A 14773-nucleotide genomic window follows, 5' to 3' on the forward strand; every position below is an offset into this window, starting at 1 on the left:
GAACCAGACCAACAACAAACAAAAAAACCTAGTCCTAATAGTTTTTAAAGTATGCTTAAACTGTTTTCAAGTTTGTTTTTGTTCTTCTCAAATTAAACAAAATAATAATTTACATTAATTCACTTACGGTGTTACCTTAGAAAACTACTCAACTTGGGTTCCTAGTTATGCTACTCTGTTGTGAATTTAATAATTTGTATGATTAAATTATATTATCGTAGAACTGAAGTTTCACTTACCAATATCCTTGACATTTAAGAGTCCTAATATCACTTCACGGTGTTGGGTTCAATATCTGAATTCGCAAATTAAGATAACTTTTACTTATTTATGTTGAACTTTCTAAGAAAGAGCATTCACACTTATGTCAGAGCAGATGGAATCTTCTGTTACTAGAAACATTTAAAATTTAACAGATCTTACTGAAACTAAGGAAAATATGCAAAAAAAAAGCAAGCAGAACAGCACACTGATTCATTCATTTTGGTCATTCCTTAACCATAGTACATCAAATCCAAACATAAATCTACTTAAATGTAAAAACTTGTCTCCATACACTTATGGAATAGAGTTCAATAAAACAAGCTATCAGTGCACATTGCATTAATGGAAAATCAAGTCAACAAAATATAGAATTAATAATAAATTAGCTGCACTATTTTGCTCATTCAATCCCAGTTCAAGGTAGCACTGACTCTTAAAACTGGGCAAATTTACATACAGAGGAAACATTGTTAAACATTTCTTATAAGCTTCAAGTTGAGTACAAAACAAAAGTATGATGTTGCAATCTCTTGAAAGTACACTTGCAGTCATATATGTCATATACATAATTAATGTGGCAGGGATAAAGAAATACATAACATAAACTGTTTTGACACCATAACTTTACTTAGGAATGATAAAAATGTGAAAACTGATACACGTGCTCTTTGTGAACATCCTCATAGCTTGAATTAAAAACTTTGCAAGTTTTCTGCAATGTTAATGAGCTATGGGCAATTAATTTTAATTAATGATAATTGATTAGTCAAAATTACAATTAAATCAACTGTCAGAAAAATAATCAGCTAATTAAAATTAGGGTTTTCAATTATTCCAACTATCCAAGTAATCAAATTATAGTCACAATTTGCTCATCCTGTCTTGTTATGGCAGAGCTACTAGGGCTATCTGCCACTGTCACAAATTTTTAACTGCCGTCTAGAAGGAAGGCAACTCTCCAGCAGCAGTTCCAAAAAAACTGGTTGAGCACATACCAACATATTTTTGCTTGTTTGTTTGTATATAACAAGCTTTGCAGAACACTCCAAAAATCAACCTGATGATGAGTATGGCTATTCAAGTATAGTTTCCTTATGTTCCTACATATAAAAGTAAAAATGCTTTGTTTTACCAGTTAATTTTATTAGTTTTCAATCTATTTAGGTAACTTGCTCTAATCAGAAAATATTAATTACATATCCACACTTAAAAAAAAAGCAAAAATTTAAATACACCCTTTATCTTTCAAGAAATCACCAGTATCCCTCTAAAACTTATAAAGTGCCCACACTAATGCCAATGGCAACACATTCCATAAGCTAATCACCCTGAAAGAAAATTAAAACTACCATAACTACAGCTTAGTCTATCTGTTTTAAATCTTTAAACTTTTCATCCTATTGCTTTCATTATACAACACAAAGAAATTAAAAAACCATTATCCTATCAATTCCCAGAATAATCTTTTGAGCTTCAGTTATATTGCTTCTTACTCATCTTACCACAAGAGAAAACAAGTTGAGAGATCTTAACTTATAGCTTAAGATAATGTTTCCTCCCTGGAATTATCCTAACTCTTCTCTGAATCATTTCCATTAAGTAAATATCCTTTTTAAGGTAAGCCTAAAACTGTATACAATATTCTGAGTGAGGCCTAACTCATGATCTGCATCTGATCTGTTTTGACTTGTATTTATTATTTTATTAAATACATCTTAAAACGTCTTTTGGTTTTACCACAAATAACAAAGCACTGCCTCAATGGCTTGAATGATTTATCCACCACTAAGCCAAAACCTTTTCTTCAGTCATGCTATTGAGTTGGTTCTCACTTATAATTTTATATGAAATGTGATCCAGATAATATTAGCGTAAATGGGAGCTTTTCACTTACCTAATTAAAGGTCATTTGCCATATACTTGTCAAACAAACCAACTAATCAAAGTCTGTCATGCTTTTATACCTCAACATCCTCAATACAGCTAGAAATATCCAAGAGTTTAATGTCATTAACAAATTTTACTAATTATGCCCCTATCAATATCATTATGTTATTATGTAAATGCAAAGGCCCAAGTACAGACCCCTGATGCACTCCACTAGTAACAATTCAGTTAACTGGACTACATCAGTAACAACCAATTGCTTTCTTTCATCCAATACCCTACAATCCAATTAACTTGTCTTTTCCCAACCCCTACCAATGTGTTCTTCTCAGCTGATCTTTCATGGGCACCATATCAGAAAATTTTCAAAAGTTTAAGTGCACCAAGTCCATGCCAATGACATGTAACATTCTTGAATAAATTTATACAATTAGTAAGGCAAGATCTTCCCTAATAAATCCAGTTTCTTTTATAATAACCACATATCATTATACGGTTGTAAAGCTTCTTTTATCACTCCGAAAATTTTCTCACTACAGAAGTAAGACTAACTGACTTGTACTTTCCAGGGCACCTGTTCAAAAATAGGAGTAACATTAACAACTCTCCAACCCTCAGGTACTTGCCAAATCTTTTTTTTACCTATCAAAAATGATAGTTTGTTTTTTGCTTATATATCTGATCCATGATCTCCTTTAAACCCCTAGGAAAAACCTTTGTGTGGGCAAAGTAATTTATCTATTTTTAATCTCTCAATCTTTTTACTTACCACCAAATAGTTAATATCTACATGATTCAAGCCAATTCCAATAGTGATATACAAAGTCATAGATAAATATTATACTGCTCTAGACTTCCCAGCAGACTGTTATTTGTAAAAGAAAAAGGTGCAAATCTGATAAAATATTAAAAGTGAGACAGAAAATTTTAAGAGATGCTCCCTTAGTACTTCATACATCTTTTTTTGTACAGGTAAGTACAAGAAGCTGGAGAAAGATAAGTCGTAATATTACATTTTTGAATTATTTAACCATTTTGTTAGAACTGTGCTGGTGCCATTAATTTTGTCTCATGATACGAGACCTCAACATTCGATCATGAAAGTTAGATTAGTACGAAACACTCAAGGTCAATAAATAGATAGGTAAATCACAAAACAGAAAACCCAATTATTTTATTTCTGCAAAGGTAAATTAGCAATTACATATTTAGTAAATTGATATATAACCAGTCTCACATAACCCTATACTTTTCTTATTATTACAAATCTAAAAACAAATTTAACTATAGAGATTTGAATCCTATCTCCAGTTATTTAGAAGCACTATACTGCCAGCAATGGTAGTACTACAATTAGTGTCACAAGTAGTAATACTAGTATTCCAACCTTACTCATTATTCAGACATAACATAAAATTCACTCTCAATATTCCTTAAATTTATGTTAGTCTACTACACTGACAGTTAATGTCAAATCCAAGACTCTTGAGATTTTAATTGAGCTTTCCATGCTTGCATTCATATTAAAATAAAATCCATAATTTCTTTTTCTTCCTCATATAACATATCATATACTTATCAGCTGTATATTTCAACTAATGCAGATAGTTCTTAAATCTTTTTATGAAAATTCTATTCAAAACAGGCGCATACAACAGTTTTTCCAACTGAAACAGTGCTGCCATTTTATTTCCAAGGGATAACAAGGAGCCATTTGGCCCATCTAAACTATCCCATTTTTTAGTACATCCTTATTCCAAACTACATAAACCTCTTTTCTTGTATCAAATCCTGGCCTGTAAGATGCTCATCCAATCTTTTCTTAAACTCCTTTAATGTTGCTTCTTCTGCCATACCTAGGCTTGGCCCATGCAGAAATGATAGGGTGACTTGCACCCTCAGAAGTTAGTTTCATCCCCAGTCTCTTTCATAATAATTAACATTGTAACTATACTTTTATTAAGATTAAAAGGAATCAGTTAGGTATCAGCCCAACTCACCAAACAGCCCCAATCTTTCTCTTTAGTTCAATTTAAAATACTCATTAATTTTATATTGTCTGCAAATTTTACCAGTTTACTGTTATTCCTTTAAAAACAATATTAATCAAAATTAGAAATAGCAAAAGAGCCTAGCATAGAACCCCGAGGTAGTACAGTACTTGTTACATTAATCCACTGTGATTTTGTCCCATTTATAACAACCTTGGACTACACAACCAAGTTTTAACCCATGTTTATCTTCTACCCCATAAAGGCATTCTATTTGGTACCTTATCGAAAGGTTTCTGAAAGTTAAAGTACATCACATCCACTACATTATCCATGCCCAAATTGAAAGCAAATTTATAACACATAGCCTTCCCTTTCTAAATCCATTGTGTGATTATTTGAAACTTGTCTAAAACTTAATTGTAAACTGTACTGAAAAACTTATATCTAGTACTTTCCCAATCATTAAAGTAAGACTAACTGACCAGTAATAACCTTGAAATTATCTATCTTGTCTCTTCCCCTTTAAAAATCAATGACATCAACTAATCTATCTTCTGGCACTTCATTTTCAACTAATTCATTAAAAATTAAGATCAATGTTCTTCTTTCCCCCTTAATAATCCTAGGATAAAAATTATCTAGCCTAAATGCCTTATCATCCATTACTTTTCCAATCTTGAATCTTACCAGCTCTGGCTTAATAAAAGTACAACTAGCTTACTTCAAGGGCTAGAATTAGAAACATCTGCCAAATTGGGGATAAGAGACTTGTCTTTTAATTTAAACTGAAAGAAAAAATACAAGTAAAAGCACACTAATAATTGGCTTTAAACTTTTATAAAGTGAAGAATTTAGTTATATTTAAAAAATAAAAGGTTTACAAATACGTTTGGTGTTATGTTACACTGGTAGTGGTACGAATGAGAAATGGATTTTCTTTCCCCGTGAAAAGAAGAAATTGAAGAATGGTTCGCTGGTTTGTGACTCAGTCATGCTTTAGACTTCACAACCAGTATCAACTCAAGTAATCAACGTAAACAGAAGGGATATTGAACGTTATTTCTATACTACATTCAAACAAACACTAAGTCAGAGAAGCCAGCAAAGGAATATTATATAATATAGTAATAATATACTTTTTCACATCTGTCCTAGATTATTCTCCTTAGTTAAAATTAAATTAAAACCAATATAATTTCGTCTCAAATAAAAAAAAAGCTGTGTTCAATAATTTGTTTCTAACCAACACACACCTTAAAAAATACTTATACGTTCTACTGTTATAGCGTATTATAACTTTCTATAGTACATTTTATACCGATAGTAATATATTATGACCGCTGCTACATATCAGTGATTGTGATTCGATCACTAATTTCATATGACGTCACCGTATTAGGCTCAAAATACGAAAGGGGAAGTACCGTTTCAGTTAGTTTCGGATTGAACTTTCCAGAATTAGTTCAGAAACTTAGTATACTTTCAACAATTTGTTTAAAAAATACAATTTCCTTTTAATATTAACTCTATATTTTACTGCGTAGTGCATGAAATATAAATAAAGTGACGTCATTGCGTTAGAGGGTTAAATAAGATTCTTAGAAGCCTTTGCTTTGTTGCAACCGCGAGGTTTTTGATTAGGAAGAAAGAAGCTGTTCAAATTGTAAAGAAAAAGATACTTTTTTTTGCATAATATGATTAATGAATCCAACCAATATGGAAAAGGTCTAGAACAGCAGGTAAATCTCACGACTTTCGTTATTTGTACAATTTTCATTTATTGTATAAACTTATAAATTATATTAATTATTATAATCGACATCACTTGTCTTGAGTTGTTAAACTTAAGTTATTTATAACATGTCTACTCTAGCAGTAGCAGTTACATAAGTAGTACAATATTCCCAATACTAGTTCAATAGCAGTAGTATTAGATTAGTTAGTCAGGCCCAGATTGACTAATGTGCGCTCGGTGCACTTGTAGAGGTCTCCCAATTTGAGGGGGCCCCTCGACCATCGGTAAAAACTTTAAAAAAATAACAAGATTCCAAAAATGGGTGTATATGAAAAATACAACTGGCTAAAGTTAACAGTATACATTAACGTCATTCAATCATGTTCTACGGTACAATGACCACAATTCTTTCTCAGCATATGTGTCATACTTTTTTATAGTATTAGTTCAATGGGGTAGGATAGGAGTATTTTATAATTGATATTTTGCTTTAAATTATTAGAGTAAGAACACAAAGTCTTTGTACAGACAGTAGTGCTTGTGACATTGCATGTTTTCTGCTGAGAAAGGTGGTAAGTTGTATCTATAATAATAAAAGAACCTGTGTGTGTATGACTGCCATAGCTCCAAGTCCAAGAGGAAAGAACCTAGAGACGTGAAACTTTGCACACATACTTTTACTAAGGGGATTCTGAGGTTGTGCACCTGAGCATTACTTTTTAGATTTGACTCAAAAAATGTTTGGATAATTTTTTGCCCATAAGACCCATAATTCTGGTTTGTGAAGGTCTTTAGAAATGTATCATTTTTTCTCTAATTCTCAATGAATGTTTGAACAATATGTGGAGGTTTTCTGCCAAATACTCTTTTTTTCAACACAAGAAGAAAAATACAAATCTCAGAATTTTGAGAAGGACAATAATTCAATTAAAAATGCAGGAATTAAAAAATCGAATCTGAGAAGCTAAATTAAAATTATTTGCCTTTAAAAAGAATGGAATTGAATTAAGTTCAGGAAATGGCAACAGACAAATCGGTTAAAGAATTGGTGTAGCTATAGAAGTAATTAGGATAATGAAGATGCTTGACTGATATGTTGAGGCCTCTTTGAACCATGAGGGGACCTTAGAATCCCACAGCAGAGTGTGGGTATTTTATTCTAGTTAATAGTGAACTGTTCTGATATTTACACTTTACAGGCTGTATATATCATATGATCTGTCTAGCCTAAGGAAGGCAAATTTTCTATTTTGTATCAGGCCTCAAAATTCTTTATAAATAGTTATCGGAAATTTTTCTGTAGTCCTGCCAATTTACTGTTACTTAGTTGCTTAGTTATTTTCTCCCATGAAGTTAACTTGGGTAACTTTCTTTATAGGTTGAAGTTTATTATTCACTACAGCCATTGCCCAATAATAATAGTGAATGTGATCCTGATTGAATGAATTGATATGTGCTATTACTATAGCTAATACTGTATTACTTAGACTAATATAACATTGTTTACCCAAAACATTAAAAGAAGAAAATGGCATATAGTCTTTAAGAAACACTTTAATGTAAAATAACATTTAACAAATAACAAGGGACATGTTGGTCCATTGAGGCTGTCCCATCTACTTCAAAAAAATGTGCAGACCTGATAATTTAAATATTTATTGAGCATTCCCTTAAATATTATAGTATCTACTATATCTGAAGGCAACCCATTCCAAAGGCCAACCACTCTGTTTGTAAAGTGAAACTGTCTAAGCTGTAAATAACTCCTACCCAGCCAAAATTTATATTTGTGTTCCCCGGGCTTACCATTCTCATTATTAAATATAAAAGAAAAAATGAATCATTGCTACTATATATTCCCTTTAATATCTTTAATACCTCAATTAGACCCCCCCCTAACTATTATTTTTTTTAAAAGGGAAACAGTTTCAAAGATCTTAACCTGTCATCCTGGTAATAGTATCCTTCCTTTGAACCTTCTCAAACAATTCAAGGTAATACTTAAGGTAAGGTGCCTCAGACTGAATACATATGTCAATTGAGACCAAACCAGTGACCTTTGCAATGAAATTATAATACTTTTAGGCTGTATACAATATCTCTGTAAATAAATCATAAAATCCTATTTGTCCTATCCACTAGCAAGAGCATACTGCGTGGATGGTTTAAGATTGATCAACCAAAACATCAAGATCCTTTTCTTCCATAACAATGACAAGGTTATGCTCATTAAAATTATAATTGTAATTTAAATTATGATAACCCACATGCATTATATTGTATTTATTATAATTAAAATTTATAATTTATTTGCCCAACTCACCCAAATTCTTTGGTGGCTGAGACAAAGTCCTTGGAACTTTTATTTGACAAGCAGATTTTCATTCTTCACTTCAAGTAGCTTAAATTCAAATATACAAGGGCATTGGAATCCTGCTTTCCATTTCTTGGGGAACAGATAGGTCTTCTGTGCTCAAAATATATCTTTGTTTGATTTAAACTTGACTCTAGTACACATCAACCAAAGATTTTGTATTGAAGATGCTGGACCATGTGAATTTCTGAAAACTTGGGAACAAATGACAGAGCTGGGAATTTTTTTTATAGTTTCTTTAGAAGTTCTTTTCATTCATGAAAGTATTTGTGTCTTAAGTTATATCTTTTGTGAAATCTAGATAAATTTTCTTGAACAAGAAGATATAAGATAAGTTTAGTTAGGTCTAATGAGTACTGTAAGTAATGGCAAAAACATTGATGACTCAAATCCTTATTTATTGCATATCAGTTTTATGCTTATCATATTCAAACAATGTATAAATATAAATTGGCTAACTAGCTACTAATTATTTATAATTGAAATCACGATATGTTTAAAATAAAAACATCATTATTGTTAACGTTTTCATTATTTGATTATTATAAAGTTTTTTACTTACCATACATGAGATCAATGGGAGGGAAATCACTGCATATTTTAATAAACAAAATGGCAATTATATGCACATTGTGAAGTATGAAATGTTCAAATTATCTTTTTTAAAATTCCATCTATACAATTTTGTTTTCTTGTAAAATTAGCAAATGGCAACCACCAATGGAAATACTAAAGATGTCTATCATATTTCAGGAGGGATGGTTTGCAAATGTCTTAAGAAAAAGTAAAACCAACTGAAAATAGGAAGATAATCTTGAAATAGGTTCATGAGCCTGATGATTAATCAATTAGCAAATTTCACTAATCTTCCAGCTCTAACCTGAGGCAGTTGCAAAGTAAATTCTATACAGTTCTTGTTTAGGTTAATCATTGAAACCAGACTGCTATAACCCTAAGTTACAGGTAATTGCCAGCTAATAACTGCTCTAAGATTCAATTATGAATTTTTCTTTTCCTCATTAAAACTTGTAATTTCATTAAAAAAGAATCTGTTAATAACAGAGGCATAATTTATTATTTGATTCACTGCTTTTTCTGGAGTAGACTATAGTTTCACTGAATCAAAGCTTTTCAGGAGTGCTTGGGAGAGCAAATCAAAGAGCTACAATACACTTCTGTATAGTGTTGGAATGCAAAAAAATTATAGGATTTGATGTAAACTCCTACAAATCACTATATAACTTATCATTCAGTTAACAGGGAAAGTTATCTCTCATGCTTTTTTTTATTATTAGCAATACAGATTTTTGTTTCTTTCAAATTGACAAATACAGATTTGTACATGAATGATATATTCATGTACATGCAAATAGTATTTTTATTTATAATGGGTTTTTATGTAAAAATAATGCATAGTAATGTAGTTACACATGTTACCTGGAGCACCAATAATGTATAGTAAATGATAGGGCCTAAAACATCTCTTAACCCATTACCTGCCGTGGCCATTATGTCTTATTGTGAGGGCAAAATCACATTTGTGAATTGAAAAAATTATAGAGAACTAATCTTTTATTGGATTTCAGATTTTATTTTTGTAAATAGCAGAATAGCTTTTAATTATTTGTACAAAATTGTGTTATTTAATGAAGTTTAAAGAGAAATTTAATTTAAAAAAATCCCAAAATACGTTTGAAACTATAAATAAGTGCCCTCTGAGAAGAAAATTTCAAATTAAAAAAAAAAATTTCTTTCCACTTCAGTGCTGGTCCTGCCATCTATGATTGGTATCTAAATCTTTTAATAGTCTGTTTCCTTTATAAAACAGTGTCTGGGCATGTTAAACCTCAGTTGTAAAACTTTTACCCAATCCTAGTCGAAGGTGTCAATTTCAGTACCATGTTATTCTAGTCGCTGTATTTCAAGTTTGACAAATCATAGGATGATAAGCAAAGCACTTGATGAAGTGTTATCTGGATTTAACAATATAAATGTAGGTGGTGCTTATTATAGTATCTGCCATTTTATGTAGAGGTTGTATTTAGTATTGGTCAATAGTACTTTTTTATAAGCCTTAGTAAACTTGCTTCTGGAAAAAACTGCATGGGATATATGTGATTTTTATTAATTTTCTATAGTAGCTTAAGTCATACTGTATCGTATATCTATTTATATTAATCATTATATTGAAAAATTAGCTCAAAGTAGATATATTTTTTAAGAAAGAAGTTGATCCACGATTGTTAGGGTTAAGAGCTATCAAGTGCAAGGTCTTTACATGAATTAGGCTTAGCATTTTGAACTGAAAGAGTTTGTGATTTTTTATATTCTTTTGCATTTAAATTAGTAGTTTTAAGTTCAATAATTTAGCGTAATTTTATATTTAGTTAATAATAATAATATGATTCAGTATTTAGAATGATAAACTTGTGTGATTTGTATGTAATACTGCTATTACCAGAACCACATAAGAATTTTATATTTTTCCTTCTTACAATCTTTACTTTGTAGTAAGACCCACACTTCTGTTGTTGTTGCTTTAAAATTAAAACAGTCTAACTGATATATATAAAGTTTCTTCTGATATTTTGCAAATGGTTTAAAACTCAGTGTACAAGTGACAACAATAATACCCATATGTTGGTTGTGAAACAAACTAAATACATTCTTCTCAATAATACAGTGGAAGCTATGACATTCTCACAGTAGGGGTCTCAACACACTGAAGAGCTTAAGTTTCGAATTACAAACATAAATCTTGCCTATAATGAGAGGAGTGTGACCAGAACTAATCTTTTAAATGCTGTAAAGTAATTTTCTTTTTAACTTATGGTGTCTGTATGATTTGGTAATCTGTTCTAACAGGATGTATCAAGTAACTAAGGTCAGGCAGTGTTATTCAAACCACCTGTACTGTAAACTATTAGTATTACATACATTCGCTGGTAGTAGCAATTAGTTTTGTCTGTATAGTGAAACAGCATACAAGGACATATGTTGAAATAAACTTGTTTAAAAGTTCAAAGAAATGATATTCAAGTACCCAAATGATTTCTTACTATCATATCTACAGTAATGTTGAAATGCGCCTGCTCTGTACTGAATGAGAGTGATCTCCAACAGGCATGATAGTTTACGCAAATGTACAAATTTACACTGCACTGGCACAATAAACAAAAGTATGGCTGCAATGATACATAAACCTAAACTTGAAATAAAAATACATTTATGAAACAAAATTAAAATATTTTTATGTACATATATAAACATGAAATCCTAGTTAAAAATGAAAATACTCATTTATTGTTTCGGTTTACTTAAAAATATTATTTTCAGGTCTTGTATATTACTTGAAACCATAAGGAGAGTATGTGATTATTAAGCAAATTAAAAATAGATAAAATTTGCATTTTATAGATGATAAAAAAATTTTGGGATTTTAAAATAATATATTATAACATAAAAAGTAATAAGTTCAAATTTGGAACAAATATAACTATTGTAATCATTTCTTATAAATACCATTTCCTAATGTAATTTTTCAAGATATTAAAGATCATAATGCAAAAAAACTAAATTCATCAAAAGTACCAGCCTTTATGTTTAATAATGGTTGGAAACGGCTTGAATGGGTAATGAAGAAAAACTTTAGTGTAAGTTTAACATAACGGCAAATGTACAACGTTTCGACAAGGTTTTGTCATCATCAGGTACCTTGTCGAAACGTTGTACATTTGCTGTTATGTTCAACTTATATTAAAGTTTTTCTTCATTACCCATTCAAGCCGTCTCCAACCATTATTAGTCTCAAAGTGGGTTCCTCGTCATCGAATTTGAGCCTTAATGTTTCTTAAGCTACATGCATTTATGAAAGTTCTTATAAAGTTTCAAATAGTTTCATCCACTAGTTTTATTGTTGGAATGAAATATAGCAAGACTTGCATTGGCTACTCGTGAAGTTAGTAGCCAGTGGTCATTGGGTTAAGAATCCCACTAGGCACTTTTCTGTAATCATAAAAAAATGTAAGGAATATGTTAGTTTTTTTTATTTTTATTAATTTATCACTCAGATATAGAAGCATTTTGTACTTTTTATGGATGGTTTTGATACAATACAATTTTTAACACTTATAGTTTTTTGACTTACCATCGACCCTAGAAAGAATGCAGTTTTAAAATGTGGCATGTGCTTTCAACATCTCATAAAAAGAAACTATTTACCTTTTTTTTATTCTTATTGTGGGTTTAGGGTGATAGAAAACTATTTATTGTACCTGTTTTGCAGTTAAGTTGTAAACAGCATGGGAGCTTTAATGGATGCTTTGACTTGGCTTTTTTAATCTTATTGATATTCATGAGTTGCAACATATTAAAAAAAATTTGTTCATACAAATAGTTTGCTGGTCTGGACTTGAGTGCCTCTCAAAACCAAAGTGGAGGTAATTCTGGTAAGTTAACAATTTTATTTTATTTTTCATTATCAAACATCCATGGTTTTCAATTATTACAGACTTATTAATTCAAAGTTGTTTCTTACTTTTTATATTGTTTTATAAAACTTCTTAATTTCTGGGCCCTAAATATAACCTTAATGTTATTAGTGTGTTGAAGCTGAAAGTAATTCTTTTGTAGATTATTATTTATATAATGAACTTTATTAATAACTGTTTTTCTTACACATTTTACATTCAAAATTAAAAATATTTAATACAGTTTTGAGTGCAGTAACTTTTTTATTTGGCTACAAGCTTTATTATGAAAGATTTTTATCAGATGGAAAACAGTGTTATATTACTTTGAAAACTTGGAGGTATTCATCTAAGTACAATCTTAGCTGTTATATCACTTGTGGATCAGCTGTCATAGTGAACAAAAGTTAAAAGATGAAATAAACCATTTTACACAAGTCAGAGAACAAAATACTAAACATAACTCTAGTACAAATATGTGATTAACTATGAGACCCAGATGCAGCATAGACTTGACACATGTATGGTTTGTTTTATTGCATTGCAAAAATAAACTATTGGGTGAAATAGCTTGAAACTTCAGAGTTACTGTCTATAGATTATGTAGTTTCTGCAAATAAAATATCTTAGTTTTATACATGTAATATTTGAATCCACTGTTATGAAATTTTGAAAAGCCTTCATTTTGATAAATTTTTTTTAAAGAAACAATTAAAAGTACTAACCCTTGTTGTAGATTTCTGTCACTGGTTTTTGTCTTCCCATGCTATTTTAAAACTTTCCTATAAAGTTTTTATTTCATAAAAATGTTATCTTGATTTTGATTAAAAATAGTTTCACTATGTTTGGGATAACTGGCATGCAATAAAAATAACATTTTACTATACCAAAATTATAAGCAAGTCAGATTTTTCTCTAAATTGTTAATCAGAAGGTATCATCCAATATCTAATATATAAAGCTAAGTTTGTGTCTGTTCGCACCTTTCAGACCCTATAATAGTAGGCCTATAAAGATATGAAATAAGCATACTTAGGTTTAATGTCTGTGATGTCACATTTTTAGTGTCAGTGAAAACTTTGTAATCTAATTTTTTTCACAGAAGACTGACTGCATTTTTGATTTGATATAAGTAGAAATAACATCAGAAAAATTTGTGTATATTCTACAGAGAGGTGTGCTGCTGTTGTGAAGTCAAAATAAAAATCCATCAAATGCTGTCATGTCTATGGACAAACAAGACTAACTTTTTTATATAATAAACAAGTTGAACATGCAAAATTATCCACAAATAAATTTTTTTTTATTCACTTTCTTTTGGGAGGGGAGATAGGTATGATAAACATTTCTGATGCTGATTATGTAGAATGTTGAGAAACAGAGAAAAACATTTCTGATTGTAATCATAAGCAGCAAAATGTATGCAACAAAAGCGACAGTATGAGACTCCACAAGAAAGAAAAACATGCCTTGACAGCCAAGGAAAAGGCAGGCTGCTCATTGCAGAGGCAGTGACTGCATCTGCCATGCAGAGCGGCGTTTGCAAGAAACGTCAAGAACACGAGACCTTTGTTTGATCATTTCTGTTTAAGAATAAGTAAACATCATCCCTCTGTCCAGATAGTACCTGGGCAACAATAGGTAGGGATGGCTAGTGTGTAATGAGTTTCAAAAACATCTTTATTTAATTTTATATATATATATATGTATATAATGTTTTTTTTTCATTCAAGCAATTACACAGGCCAATGTAACAAGACCTAACACAATAGTAACAAAACTTGATACTGTCAAGTGGAAAAATGATTTAACTAAACTTACCTTTCTATAATACTTCAAAATCATAATGGGGAATATTTTTGCCATTTTATTTGCATGGCAGCACCGTCATGAACTCAGTCATGGAAAGGAAACGTTCATCTGTTTTGGTTCACATTTGCAACATTATCATCTCAGTTGATACATCATCATATTGGTGTTTATTCAAGTAAATTGGTACCTTTTTCATTTGATTACAAGAATGACAAATCAGTGTTGTGTTCCCAGGGGC

The 14773-nt window shown here is 30.5% G+C and overlaps 1 protein-coding gene and 1 long non-coding RNA gene across 5 annotated transcripts in view; one reads left to right on the top strand and one right to left on the bottom strand.

Annotated features, from left to right (window-relative positions):
* Window positions 1–5526, bottom strand: part of LOC111085127 — a 43949-nt gene extending 38423 nt beyond the window's left edge. For 2 of the 4 annotated variants that reach the window (XR_002609973.1, XR_002609970.1), the window contains exons 1-2: window positions 5399–5526; window positions 240–392 (exon numbers count right to left, since the gene is read on the bottom strand). This is a non-coding gene — a long non-coding RNA (uncharacterized LOC111085127). The remainder of the gene's footprint in view (window positions 1–239; window positions 393–5398) is intronic. The other 2 variants (XR_002609971.1, XR_002609972.1) reach the window with 2 other exon arrangements.
* An 85-nt stretch (window positions 5527–5611) lies between these two features.
* The window catches only part of LOC106478751 (ATP-dependent RNA helicase DDX3Y-like), a 49599-nt gene continuing 40437 nt past the window's right edge, over window positions 5612–14773 (top strand). The window contains exons 1-2 of the mRNA XM_013939312.2: window positions 5612–5884; window positions 12651–12702. Of these exons, the coding sequence (XP_013794766.1) occupies window positions 5840–5884; window positions 12651–12702 (97 nt within the window). The 5' untranslated portion in view covers window positions 5612–5839. The remainder of the gene's footprint in view (window positions 5885–12650; window positions 12703–14773) is intronic.

This window comes from Limulus polyphemus, unplaced genomic scaffold, assembly GCF_000517525.1.
Source record: "Limulus polyphemus unplaced genomic scaffold, Limulus_polyphemus-2.1.2 Scaffold246, whole genome shotgun sequence".
Lineage (NCBI taxonomy): Eukaryota > Metazoa > Arthropoda > Merostomata > Xiphosura > Limulidae > Limulus > Limulus polyphemus.